This window comes from Lolium perenne, chromosome 7, assembly GCF_019359855.2.
Source record: "Lolium perenne isolate Kyuss_39 chromosome 7, Kyuss_2.0, whole genome shotgun sequence".
In the NCBI taxonomy this organism is placed as follows: domain Eukaryota; kingdom Viridiplantae; phylum Streptophyta; class Magnoliopsida; order Poales; family Poaceae; genus Lolium; species Lolium perenne.
This window is the reverse complement of record NC_067250.2, coordinates 106,656,329-106,671,012: the sequence shown is the minus strand read 5'-3', so window position 1 is coordinate 106,671,012 and position 14,684 is coordinate 106,656,329. Positions and strand designations below refer to the sequence as shown.

Sequence of the window (14,684 nt, the reverse complement as noted above, 5' to 3'; positions counted from 1 at the left end):
CGAGCTCGCGTCGCCTCGCTCAAGGACGGCGACGCCAACACTTCGTTCTTTCATCGACAATGCTCCTACCGCAAGCAAAAGAACACGATCCACAGCCTATCGGCTGACGGACGCACGCTCACGGACCCTGCAGAGATCGCGGAAGCCGCCTTCCTCCATTACGAGGGGCTGCTGGGCACGGAGGAGCCGCGCGACTGCACGCTCAACTTCGACGACCTCATCACGCGCCACGAGGACCTGCTTGACCTTGATGCACCGTTCAGCGAGGAGATATGGCAGGCAGTACGGCGCATGCCCGCAAGGAAGGCGCCAGGCCCGGACGGCTTCACTGCCGAATTCCTGCGCGCATGCTGGCCTCTGGTTAAGCACGATGTCGTCGACATGTTCCAACAACTATACGAGCTACGAGGCCGCGGTTTCTCCAAGCTGAACCAAGCGTTCCTCACCCTGCTGCCAAAACATGCCGGCGCGTCCACCTTGCGCGACTTCAGGCCGATAAGCCTGATCCACCTCTTGGCCAAGCTATTTGCCAAGGTGTTGTCCCTGCGTCTCGCGCTGAAGCTTGATGGCATTGTCAGCCCGGTCCAGAATGCATTCATCGGCGGCCGAAGCCTCCACGACAACTTCGTCCTTGTCCGGCAATCGGCTAGGCTCCTACACCAGCTGGGCGCGCCGCGCATCCTCCTCAAACTCGACCTGGCACGGGCGTTCGACTCCATCGCCTGGCCGTTCCTCTTTGAGGCTCTACGCCAGTATGGCTTCGGCAATCGCTTCCTCGAGTGGCTAGCCATCCTGCTGTCCTCCGCGAGTACGCGGGTGCTCATCAATGGCGCGCCCGGCCCAGCTATTTGGCACAGAAGAGGGCTTAGGCAGGGCGACCCCCTTTCACCGCAGCTCTTCGTCCTCGCAGTTGATACCTTGGGGAAGTTATTCAAGCGCGCCGTCGAGCTTCGCGTCCTGGGGCAGCTACACCCGCGGAAAGAGATGCCCACGATCTCGCTATATGATGACGACGTGATCCTCTTTTGCCACCCCACACCTGAGGAGGTTGTGGCTGTCAAGGAAACGCTGAACCTGTTCAGCCGCGCCTCCGGCCTCCGCGTCAATTACACCAAGAGCACCGCGACTCTGATTCGTTGCGTTCCCGAGGATGTCCAGGCAGCCGTCCAGCAGCTGAGCTGCCCGATCGTCGAGCTGCCAATCACTTACCTTGGCATACCCCTAACCGTGAGGAAACCCACTGCTGCGCAATTACAGCCTGTGGTCGACAGGGTCGCGGCGAAGGTCCCCACCTGGAAGGCAGGGCTCATGGACAAGGCTGGCTGCCTGGCTATGGTCAAATCTGTTCTAGGCGCCATCCCGATCCACCAACTGCTGGTGATAGCCCCTGACAAAAAAACCATCAAGCTGATCGTCAAAATCCAGCGTGGCTTCCTCTGGGCTGGGCGTGCCGATGCCAAGGGTGGCCATTGTCACGTGAATTGGCAGCGGGTTGCGAGGCCGATCTCCCTTGGGGGCCTGGGCGTGCGCGACCTGGAGCGCACGGGCCTCTCCCTGCGCTTGCGTTGGCTATGGCTCAGTCGCACCGATCCTCGCCGCGCCTGGCATGATTTGGACCTACAGTTCACCGCAGATGAGCGCGCCCTGTTCTTCGCATCCACCACGATGCAGATCGGGGACGGATGCAAGGCCTTGTTCTGGGAGGACAGATGGCTCAATGGACGGTCCATCGGCGAGATCGCGCCGCTGTTGTATCCTTGCATCCCCAAGCGAAGAAGGAAGCTGAGGACGGTGGCGGACGGTCTGCAGGACCATGCCTTGGCACGCTCGGGCTCCATGAGATTGGGCAGTACCTTTTACTCTGGCAAGCCATTGACGGCACACAGCTCCACGACGCCCCAGACTAGCTGCTCTGGAAGTGGACGGCGAACGGCAACTACTCTGCCAGCTCCGCTTACCTCGCCACGTTCCAGGGTTCCACCCTCTGCCCGATGTGGAAGCACATTTGGAAAGCTTGGGCGCCACCACGGGTCAAGTTTTTCAACTGGTTAGCGTCCCAGAATCGGTGCTGGACTGCCGACCGGCTGGCGCGTCGTGGCCTGCAACACCACCCCCGCTGCCTATTATGCGATCAGGAACCCGAGACCATGCAGCACCTACTCATCCACTGCCCCTTTGCCAAGCAAGTTTGGCTCGAGGCTCTGGCTTGGTTGCGTTTGTCGTGCCGTACGCCACGGGACACTGATGATTCTATCTTCACTTGGCTGGTGGAAGCGAAGCAAACGACGCCCAAACCTCTCCGCAAAGGGCTAGGATCAGCAGCGCTGCTCCTGCCATGGATGATTTGGAAGCACCGTAACGAGTGTGTTTTTTAGGGAGCACGGCCGTCTGTGCGCGACCTGATGTCCAAAGTCAAGGAAGAAGCATCCCTCTGGGCTAAGGCGGGTGCTATGGGACTTAGGGTAGCGCTGCCGGCGACCTGGGATGTACACTGAGTAGCTGAGTGTGTTCATTGTATGCTGCCTCCTAGGAGGATTGTAAGCATTCTACCTTTTCAATGAAATGAGACGCAAAGGTCCTTTGCGTTTTCTCGAAAAAAGGTCACCGACGGCGTCCAGCATGCTCTCTTTGTGTCTTCACGAGGTCTGTCTGTACTCCCTGATCTTCCTCTACATTTCTGTTTTTTGTTCTGGGCGCAGCTCTTGTTTTTTCTACTAGTCATAAATATACAGAATCACTTTGTTGCAGTGTACTGAGATTTGAGAATGATATGAAAAATGTGCGAAACATTCCACTTGGGGAACTTTGCACTATCTTTACTGTTCTAAAATTAATGTTTGAATTGCATAATCCTTAAGAACGAGCAAAACATGGTGATGTACTAGGATACATGGTTCATTATCTAAGAAAAACTAGGGTACATGGTTGTGGCATTTTTTGTGCTCCTGAATTAGTAATACTATGCACTGTAAAATTCCAGCGTGATATGCATGCTGAAGATTGTAAATTTCAGTAAATTTGTGTATGCATTCTGAAACTAGAAATATTTAATTGTAGTGCCAGACTGCACATCCATGTGGTGGTGGTACAACTGGCACCACTCTGGATTATTATATATATATATATATATATATATATATATATATATATATATATATATATATATATATATATATATATATATATATATATATATATATATATATATATCAGTTTATTATGCTAACTGCAAGTTAGCCCTTGTGGCTTCGACCTGGCATGTTTACTTGACACACAGCAACATCCACGGACCATTGATATCGGAATATCATAAAGCACATATTCAAACATGAAATGCTCAAAATGGATCAAAACTTTGGTTTCTCTTTCTATAATTTCTGTACATTTGTGCTGTATACATATTGGAAAAATGCATGAAGATCAGCTATTCCTCAAAAAGGCGGATGCCAATCACAGGGTGTCAGACGTGGAGTATCTATGAGCTAAGAATGTTTAGGAGAGAAACTCTATTCTGAACCAGTTTCCTGAATAGATGTCCTGCTCCGCTCTCAATATCGCCGATACTGCACTCTAACTCCTGTAATTCCTCCTCGCGAACAACTGCCTTCTTCTTGTGAAATGCCTTGGAGACAAGATACTTTTTAGGCATTTCGATTTGCTTCGACAAAAGATGGATTGTGGACTCCAGTAGAGATACAGAAATCTCTCTAGCCTTTGTCAATAGCATGACCATCCTGCCACCCTCCGATGTAGCCTTCTTCGTGGTCTTCTTGAAATGTTTCTTGGCCTTCTTCGCCAAACGAGTATAAGACATGATCTTTGCTTGAGTAGTTGCATCATCTCCTTTTCTTAGAGCCACTTGCAGCTCTTGGATGATGGCCTTCATCTCCATGAAGATCTCTTGCATGCTGCTGCAGAGATCCAACAGCTCAAGAGAGCGCTCCATCTCTCCATCTAGCATCTTCCCAACGTGGTTGCTTGGGAGGCCAATAATATCTTCAACACCATTGTAGATGTCTCCAAGCCTCCTCGGATCATCACACATGGTGCTGATAGTGGTGGAGGAAGAGATACTTGCCTCTATGCTCAGTAACTCTTGCTCGACTTCGGCCTCGTTGGCCTGAGGCCTTGAAGGCAAACTTATCGATCTTAGGTGGAAAGCCATTTCTGATCTGGAAGCTTTTCTCTGTAATTTTGGTTGAAGAGAGGAACTTTTAGTTTGATGTGTCTACTGGGCCGCTGAGGCCTATTTATAGAGAAGTGTGGAAGCACTGGTACTTAATTGGTACACCTAAAGAATCATGCCAGTTCATCTCCAAGATGCTGTCTGCCAAGGATTAAGATCTAACAGCTGCGGGACAATTATAACACCGAAGATGCCTCGTGTTAAGTACAGTATTTGTTGCGTCCACTTTCCTCGAGATGAGCAATCACATTCCCATGTTCCATCAATTGGCAACAAGAATCAATAGTATAGTTGGTTCTGTTTGTAGACGTGGAGTTCAGTGGTGGACAGTGGACTTTCAGACCTTGACATATTTGCATGCTCAAGCAGCCATATAATGGCTTGCTAACAAAAAAATCTATCTGTGACACATGTGTTACCCTAGACTCTCCTAGCTGTCCAGCTCTCAGGTTGAATTCTGTGGTAACTGCGAGCAAACCTTGTAGTTTGGAGCTAGCTTGTTTAGCTGATGAAAACAAAGATGCGCTGCATCCAACAAAAAGTTTGGCACCTTGAGTAACAGCTTCAGTTCATGCTAAACCATTTCAAAAAAATGAAGGAATTTCATATCAATGATCTCACGCGACAAATGATATAAAATTATTGTAAATACCTTCGGCACCCAGATATTAATTTTTAGAGTGGATTTTTTTTTGTAGTAGCTTGATTATTTTACATATGCATTCAGTTCTACACAAGAAAATGGAATTGCAGTTGCACAATCATAGTGACTTTTGATTGGCATGTTTCATGTACACCAAGCAAGATCCACCAAATAAGGATATCAACCAAAGTATACTGACAGTTGCAAAAGAAAAAAGAATTATGACATCACAAAACTATTTGCGAGCTTGAAATATATCAAAATTTTGGAATTGCATCTGTAATTTTCTGTACATCTGTATTATATATACATATCAGGCAAAATATGAGATCAGCTAGTCCTCTAAAAATCGGATGCTAATCACAGGATATTGTGAGTGACAAGGCTCTTGGAGATCTATGAGCTAAGAATGTTTAGGAGAGAAACTCTGCTCTGAATCAATCTCCGGAACAGATGTCCTGCTCCACTCTCAAGATCTCCCATACTGCACTCTAAGTCCTGCAATTGCTCCTCGCAAACAACAACTTTCTTCTTGTGAAATGCCTTGGAAATAAGGGACTGTTTAGGTGCTTCGATTTTTTTTGACAAGAGGTGCACTGTGGACTCATGTAGAGAGAGAGCCATCTCCCTGGCCTTGGTCAGTAGACTGACCATCCCGCAGTCCATCTTGTCAGACGTCTTCTTTGTGGTAGATTTCTTGAAATGTTTTCCAGCCTTCTTCAGCAATTGGATATAAGACAGGATCCTGGCTTGGATAGTTGCGTCTTCTCCTTTTCTTAGAGCCAATTGCAGTTCTTGGATGATGGCCTTCAGCTCGACGAAGATCTGTTGCATGGTGTTGCAGAGATCCAGCAGCTGGAGAGAACATTCCATCTCTCCATCCAGCATCTTCCTGTGCTGTGAGGAGCAAACCTGGTTGCTTGGCAACTGGATGATCTCCTCAACATCACAGTAGATGTCACCAAGCCTCCTCAAACCATCACACATCGTCTTGATGGTAATGGATGATGAGATGCTTGTCTCTAGGCTGTCCAGATCTTCTTGTACTTCCGCCTCTCTGGTGTGATGCCTAGATGGCAAGCTTATCGATCTTAGAGCAAAAGACATATCTGTTTCTGAAACTAATCTCTGTGTTGGGCTAGAACTAATGAAAGGGAAATTGTTGCTTGTTGGTTTGATGTCTATGTGTAGCCTTCTCTCGAGACCTATATATACAGAAGATGTATATGAGGCCACATCGGTTTCGATGGTAGACAAAAGGAATCGTGGAAACTTTGTTTTCCATATGCTGCCAATCAAGGTTCTTGATCTGGGAGCAGCATAGTGATTTAATTATTAAAGTGGTCTCATTTAGTGTGTAACACTGGTGCGCTGGCTATCTTCCTGGCGAGTTGTCATGATGTCATGTTCCAGATATTACCAACAAGAATCATCATGGTGGTTTATTATAAAGATGAATCCTGGCATAACTGGGTAAGCACATGCATAACTTTATTTATGTATTTTTGTTTTTCTTGTACCGTTGGTGCAAAGCTATTCCAATTACAATGTCAAACCTTGATGTTTAGAGCTAGCATGTTTAGGTGGCAGTGAGCAAGGAAAAAACAGATCCACTGGACAAGGATAATGTGCTTGTTTGGATAGTGACACAAAGTAGATAAGCAGAACCTTGTTACTGAATTGTTCTGAAAAAATTGATGCTGTTGTGTTTCCCCTCGCTGCAGAATCATCTTGAACCGAGTTTATGAGGCTGTTGTGTGTCCATTATTGCCGGCAAACTGGCAAAGTCGCCTGCACGAGGATGATGTTTGTTCATGGATCCAAACTGGTTGTATTAGGAACTTATAAAATTAAAAGTAGGAAGCAACCTTATTGTTTCTTTGTTGTACCTACTTGTGATAGGAGGAGTGGACTTCAGAACTATTAGCTGGCCTGTTCCTCTCGAAATAATCCACGTGTTTTACAATTTTGTAGTGCATTACGTGCATCTGGCTGAGCTTATCACATTATGTTCCAACTATTGACAACAAGAATCGGCATCGACATCGAGGTGGTATAGGTTTAGATGGCTGGCTACCTTGTCAAGATTGTTGGTATGTGCGTGTACTAGTCATGCAATCTGGTTGTTCATCATTTGGCACACCTGTTTGATCTTATCAATTCAATATTTTGTCGCGTTTTGATTTCCTGGGGCATTTCCCAGGTGAATAGCATGGCAGTTTCCGATGGAACCACGGAAACAAAATTCAAAGCGTGTTTCTGGCTACATAATTGTGCTGATGTTTAGTGCTAGTTTGAGTCATGCTAAATGCTTGCCCATAGTAAGTGAGCATTTTTTTTAAAAAGTTTTGTAAAGTAGGCTAAGAAAACATTATCCTATCCTTAGTTGCTCCACGTTTAAGGTGATCACTCCGTTGCTAGCTATATCAACAACAATGCTGCTGCCTTGGAATATGGTGCCATCCCCTCACGGGCACAACCAATGGAAACATTAAGAAGGTCCGGCCTTATCCAGGGTAGAGCGTCGGGTGCTACCTGCTGCTCATTTCACTAACCCTTCGCCAAATGCCCATAGAGCGATTCAATCCCTATTGGGTCCCCGCATTGCCATGCTGTCGCCTACCAGTGAAATGCCCGAGACTCACATGTTTCGGTAAACACTACCTATCGGGGTCCGATAGGAAACAAATCAACGGACCCGTCAGACACCGTCCATTTTGTTTACATCGAACAGGTCCCTTCTTGGAGCACTGTTCCCTTCTTTTTTTTTTTTTTTTTTTTTTGCGGGGGAGCACTGTTCCCTTCTTGGAGGCGTCGTTTTTTGGAGAGTCTGCAATTCAGGTGTTGTCATGGTGGTGGATGTATTGCTGTTGTTAGATCCGTGATACTGTAGCGGGACTTTTATTTCTTAGTTTTCTTTTCCTTTTTTTTGGCTGTGTGCATCCGTAGTGTCATTAGGGTGGTGCGTTGTTGCAGAGGCTGGGTGTAATTGGTATCTCTCGATATTAATATATTCCCTTTATCGAAAAAAACATCGAACAGGTCCAGATTTCCACGGATTTGCCTTCCACTAATTGAGAACCTGCCACACCATCCCCTAATCCCGCCGCCACCGCAATTCTCCTCGCCCAACCGCGCATCAGCTTCCCCCGCCGTGCTGCATCCCTGCATCTGCCGGCGGTAACTGCGCCGCTTCCTCCTAGATCGACTCGTACGCCCGTACACATGTCGGCGGCCGGCACTCTAGGGTCGGTAGCGGCTTTGATGGATGGAGCGCCGGCCGGAGCCTGCTTCAACGAGCTCCAACCACCCTCTCGATCTATTCAAGTACTACTCTGGCTGTAGGTAATTGCAACTGGCCTCCCAATCGATCTGTCCACATTGGCCTAGGTCCCAATCTGTCCCATGCTAGTTAACAGAACAGGTGGTTTCTTTTGTCATGCTTCATGATGACCATGCTTCAGAAGCATTCTACACTCACGATGCAGTTGCGTACATAGACAGAAATTAGCAGACAACCTTTGTTATATTTTACTTTTACATATTTTTCTGCTTCTGCATATGCCTCGTTCTACTGCATTACCATACATTCGATGCTTCTATTTGTTATGCCCTTCCAAATTAACATACATTTGTTTCAGCCGTATTACATTATTGCATCAGTAGTCACAGGATTTATCAAGGTTCATATGCTTTTCAAAGGCAAATATGATTAATGCTTCCATTCTTTTTCACCATGTTATTTGTGAGTAACTTTGTTCAATACACAGTTCACCCATTCTCTTAAATGCGCCTCTTTCTAGATCAGAATATGTGCTGGCATACAATGCCATCCCACTGTGTCGAAGCGTTGTTGGGGCCTCCATGAATACCAGTGGCTGGGACATGTGAAGCCGGTTGGAGGTGGTTGCCATCAGGAAGACCGAGCAAGATATGTGAGGCAAAAGAAGATTGTGGCGACAAGCATAAGTTGAGCTAGAGCACGGGGTTGGCCTAGGTATTTCCTCGTTGGATGGCAACACATGCATCAAATTAAGGAAGAGGATGGCATCGGCCATTGCTAGTTCCCAGACAGTGTTCAACATAGGATACGTGTAACTTAACAATGTGAAATGCTTCCATGATTTGAAGCATTCTGAATAATTTCGTCAGATCATTTTGTAAAATTTTCAATGAGTATTGGAATATTAAATGGAAGCAAATTTGTGTATGGATTTAGAAGGAAGCATATATGATCGTACTAGGAAACATAGTGTATTCAAGGTTGAAACATGACCTATGTAGTATTTGAGAATTGGAATATGATGAGATGGAAGCAAAACTGAGGGAAGCATATAAGTTGGTAGAGTGCATTGAAGGTGGAAGCATGACATATTCACTAATGAAGCACTAATTTGAATTTCGAAAATGAGCAAACACAGAAGAGCATGTAGAGGTACTAAGAAATATAGTTTAGTAAAAGTTGAAGCAAGTCGTATGAGAACTTTTGTGGTAGTAGGAAGAAGGAAGCACACATATATCGGCATTTTGTGGAGGACTAGGTAGCACATATACACGCATGTAGTGGCAAAAATACCGTAATCATGTCAGATACACTACTAAAGCACTTTAGGTGAAGTGCAAATAACGGAAGCACACATGGACTCACGAAAGGTTTGTGGTAGCAAGGAAATAGGAAGCACACGCAGCAGATCGGGGATAATGAAAGAGGTTAGCATACATGACGTAATTCACGGTAGCAGTTATTGGAAATCCAATACTCCACGTGATTTGCGGGATTGCTCCCAGGAAGCTAACAAACCCACGCGCTTGTCTATCGGACATCCCAGAAATCGCTAATCGTGCGGCAAGAAAGAAGTAAAAGCTCAAGGTGCAAAGAATGAACCAACAAGAAGTATATCGCTCAAAGGTCATACTCTGACCGATCACATCAAGGAACCATGCTCGCACCAAGAGGGCCAGAGACACTTGCCATGGAACAAAGAAGCACACACATCGCTCCTCCCGCTCGACAAAAGGTCTCGTAGTCATTTGTACTCACTCCTTCGAAGATGGAAGAGATAGTTCGGCAAATGACATATACACATACACTAGGGAGCTAAGGGAAAGGGCCAGCTTGCAACCATTTTTCAAGAGAGATACAATTATTTGGACATGTTGTGTTATTGTACAACAACTAAGAATATTCTTGGGACCATGTATGTTGAAACGAAATAAAAAAGAATCAAAATTACATTACCAGAAAGAGATCAGAACAACAACATGAAGGCAATAGACATAAATCAAATGAATATGTTTCACGTTCTTACCCCGAGTAGTCCCGTGGGACTGACGAAGCGAGATAAGACACATGGACAAAAAAAACAACATTCAGATCCAAGCTCTGAGCCTACTATGACAATGACAACTGGAGGATGGAGCATACATAATCTCCACTTCGCCCCACCTTCGCTCACCCTGATCATTTCGAGGGAAGAGGCAGCACTGCCATATGAGTACATTGTCACCTTCAAACACCATAAAAGCATGAGTATATTATGGAAATAATCATTTAAAAAAATATTATTATTAGATAAAAAGTGTAGAAGTGTAGGGCACAAGCAAGTATTATGAAACCACGTGATTAATGACAAACAATCTGTAAGATGGTTTTTATTTTTTGCAAATATTATCGAATGGGTCAGATTGACCCAACCAACCAAACTAAAAAAATACTTAAGGTAGCAACACATCAATTGCTTAAAATTGCCACAGCTGAACTTTAATGCATGAATAATGGCCTAACTAAGCAAATTTTCATGGAATCCACTTCGAAGATGTGAAAATATCTCCAACGTAGGATATGTCGAATACTATTATCATACAGAAATTTTAGAAGTGTAAGGAGGAAGCAAGTATTACACAATACAACGCCGGTGATAATTTAGATGAGAAAGAACACTTAATTAAAATACTACAAAAATGCATGCATGTGCAGCAGCACCTATTATTAGAAATCTGAAGATTAATATTGAAGCATTTGAACATATCATTAATACCTAATCAAGGAATGAGTTTTTATCATCACGCTCTCTGCATCTAATTACTGCACATAATCATCAAGCTGTATTTGTTTTGGTAGGACATTTGTTCCAAGCTTAGGAAGTAGGAAGTGGAGGGGCATAATTTTAGCAGAGAGCAATATACCAGTGGCAATAGAATTTTACATCAGATAAATTATCTCTATTCTTCAACGTGGAAACTTAACTACATTTCATATCAATTCACCACCACACCAAGTACTCTATTTGAGGTTAACAGTACCTTACAATCAAAACCAAACAATAACAGATAACGAAAAATTTAAGGATGATCACTACAAATCTGCTATACATGCCTTCCAACATCAGAACTACATAAACATGCAACCTCAATCATATCAATGCTAACAACTATACTAACTAAAATTCTACACTCATCAATTCAACACGTTAAAGTCATACTAAAGCACGCGGGAGGGTTATCTAGAGGTGCCTGTTCACCACATGGAGCCGAGGTACTTGAGGTTGTAGGGCATGGACTCGAGCGAGCGATTGAAGAGGGAGTGGACCTAGAAGTGTTGCCAGTGTCTAAATCACAAAGAAATGTAAATCATCGCTGGGTTTTGGTCATCCTAGTTGTTTCCCTTATCTCAAATAACTGAGCATCTGAAAAGACATTTTTTTCATTAAAAAGCAAGACAACTTCTGCTATCAAGTCCCAACTTGAAGTAGAAGATGTGACTGCGGATGCCTAGATGAAAGGAATCCAGTTGTAGGAAGAGAAATGTAGACATTCTAACTGGAGTTGCGCACCAGAGGAACAATGAGTGGCCTTTTGACATTTTGAAAAAGCATCAAACACCAATTCGAAGATAGGTATTTCATCGAAATTCTTTGTATAAAAATATACTGTGAAACTTCAGTGTGCAGCGCAAATCAGTGGTACCATATATATATGAAGTTGTGTTATACAATACGTGCATTCTCCATAAATATGGCAGCTTGTATCTATGCATCAATAATAATATCACAACTTCATTTTAAATCTTCTAAGACTAATAAAGGAAACACAGAGTAACAAAAGAAAATATAATCTGATTTAGTTCACATGCAGCCAACATTATGAAAAATTTAATGTGGCGCATTCACAAAGAAAAATCCTAAATGGTGATATCTATCATACATGTATGATGGGTCATGATAATGAACTTGAGGTCAATAGCGATGCGAAAACAGAAAAATATATAAATTACAGTAAAGACGCATAGTTCAGAAAAGGGTCAGTCTACGTAGAAAATATCAAGATAGAAAGGAAGATGAAATATGCTCTTAAGCATTACACTACGATCACTCAAAATCAAATAAAAAGAACAGGCAAGAATGCCCATGTGTGTACTGTATTTTCAGAGTAAACCTTACTGTCTCTTGGCAGTTCTCGCGCCCAGAAAAGCTGATTATTTTCCGTCTATATATCAACATGCTAGAGCTAACTGACTAAATTTACCTGTGGCAGTTAATTTGGAAGTAGTGGTGGATGTTTCTATTTATCAACACGCTAGAGCTTATTGACTGAACTTATTTGTGGCAATTAATTTTGAAGTACTGGTGGATATTTTCACATCGTAAGGAGGCCACCATGTTTAACACTTCGTCGATCGACAATATTGTCTAGAGAGCTGGCCAGTTAATCTACATTAAAATAGAAAAGAAATATCTGGAATTAAAACTGAACAACATCATTCCCATTCACGTGTTGAACATAATTTGGATAATTTCAATTAGCAAAGGTCTGAAATTATCACGAGGGATTTTCTGAAAATCACAAACGTGAAAGCATGGGTAGGGGAAAAATGTTCACAACATTATTTCATCATGTTGACAGATGCAATTTAACCAAAAAAATCTATGTGGAAAAGAACTAAAAAGTATGAAATGTATGGCCTAATTATTGATACCTGAAAAAATGGTATGAACTCATACTAGGAGAACGCTTCCCTAAGATCAACTTCACTGATATTTAGGTCAAGCTCTTCGACAAATAACTACAGACAATAACAACAATCATACATTTGGCTAGCCTGAAGAACCGTGGGGCAATTCACCCATTTCATGACAAAGTCCTGATACCATGACTTGCTTTTCAGCAAGGTTTCTGGTTCTACAACTTGTAGAAACAGAACTTTAAGATCTAATGTGTTCTTCATCAATGTCAAATAATGTTTCAACTGAACACTTGCACCTGATGCAATAAATGTCCTTGAGGGGGATCATATATAATTGTAACAAATAAACAGTTTATAAAAATACTGCCCCTTTGCTATCACAAAATATATGCAGGAAAACAGTAGATATTACTGTAGCAAAATTTAGGAATAGTAGAACTATGGTTTTAACAAACAAACTAATTATTCTCCCCAATTGATTTTGGATACCTAATGAGATAGCTGATGATTTAAATGCCCTGCAAACCAATTTAACTGAATTCAAACACTCCTGTTGATAGGTCAAAGAAGAAGATTTCTTAGGGAAAGAAATAGTTGTTATTAAAAAGGATAAGCGCCATCACAGAAAGATCAAAGTACCATATTCACGAAGAAATCAACCATGAAAACCTGCAAGCACCTAATCACTAAGGTGAAGCTAACATCACGATCTTTGGCTCGACAACCCAAGATATGATAAAAAAGAACATGCATCTCCCATATTTTTCTATTTCTAGAATAAAAAAAGACAAAGCTAACATATTAATTTATTCTCTGCTTCTAGCAAAAAAAATTTAGGACATTTAATTACGACTCATTATTGCCATTTCTCCAAATCTGAAGTTCATAATGATGCAGCTCACAAAAACACAATATAAAAATTAGGATAACGAACTGCACTTCACTTCTATTTCATCTCAGTATCATGCTACATTGGAACGGGTCCCAAAGAGAACAGAGACACACCATATCAACACCACAAACAGAATCATCAAACCTACAACAACTACCAGTACCACCAGCTCAAGATTATACTCAATTAACTGAAGAAAGGAGAGCTAAATGGAAGAGCGATTGAAATCAAATGCTTACAGGCCTCCTGTCCATGTTCAAATCCCCATCTGGTTTGTCTGATTCAGTGAATACAACACCACCTGCATTAGCCATTCCTCTGAATATTTTGCCATTCCTCTGAGTCGTCGACACCACTCTTGTATTTTCCATGCCGCAGCCAGTGAAGGTGTATCTTCCAAACTACCACCGGACTGACCGAGATACACCTTGGTTGCCTCACCAGTCACCACACTTCCCCTTCATCGGTTTATCGATGTTCCAATGCCTGCCATGTCTCACCCCTTCGCTAGTTGTGGCGCCATCCTGCTGCAGCAGTCTTCTGTGCCGGCCCTCGTACCGTATCAAGGTCAGGATCCTATTCCTTCTCAAGCCCAAAACCTTATACGCCATTCATGTCAGCTTTTCACCTTTCCCAGCCTAATAACAATTTAGTGATTCAACTTCAACAATTCAGTAAATTTCCTCCTCAATGCTTGGGGGACTAAAAATATCATGCTCATCAAAACCAGCTTCCCCAAGCTTAGAATTTTCCATAGCATTAGCAACAATAGTGTTCAAAGCATTCATATTAATAACATTCCCATTAGCATGCATATAAAGTTCCATGGGTTTTTTAATTCTCTCTTCAAACACATCATGTCCTAATTCAAGATAAAGTTCATAAAGATCTCTCATATTTTTGTTGTTTTCCATTATGCCTAACTAGTGTAAACAAGAAACAAAAAGATGCAATTGCAGGATCTAAAGGAAATAGCTTCGAGTACTTACAACGACGAAAA

General features: G+C 43.2%; 2 protein-coding genes across 2 annotated transcripts; both read right to left on the bottom strand.

The window, feature by feature from the left end:
• Positions 1-3,355: 3,355 nt before the first annotated feature.
• On the bottom strand, positions 3,356-4,198 carry LOC127312681 (uncharacterized). Its single transcript, XM_051343217.2, has one exon. The coding sequence runs from the start codon at positions 4,163-4,165 to the stop codon at positions 3,476-3,478; it is 690 nt and encodes a 229-aa protein (XP_051199177.1). The 5' UTR covers positions 4,166-4,198; the 3' UTR covers positions 3,356-3,475.
• An 878-nt stretch (positions 4,199-5,076) lies between these two features.
• LOC127312683 (uncharacterized) lies at positions 5,077-6,411 on the bottom strand. The gene has a single exon (XM_051343219.2). The coding sequence runs from the start codon at positions 5,934-5,936 to the stop codon at positions 5,226-5,228; it is 711 nt and encodes a 236-aa protein (XP_051199179.1). The 5' UTR covers positions 5,937-6,411; the 3' UTR covers positions 5,077-5,225.
• Positions 6,412-14,684: the final 8,273 nt, after the last annotated feature.

Bases quoted from the DNA above. Each gene is read 5' to 3' on its own strand.
- LOC127312681 (XM_051343217.2), bottom strand. From the start codon at position 4,165: ATGGCTTTCCACCTAAGATCGATAAGTTTGCCTTCAAGGCCTCAGGCC.
- LOC127312683 (XM_051343219.2), bottom strand. From the start codon at position 5,936: ATGTCTTTTGCTCTAAGATCGATAAGCTTGCCATCTAGGCATCACACC.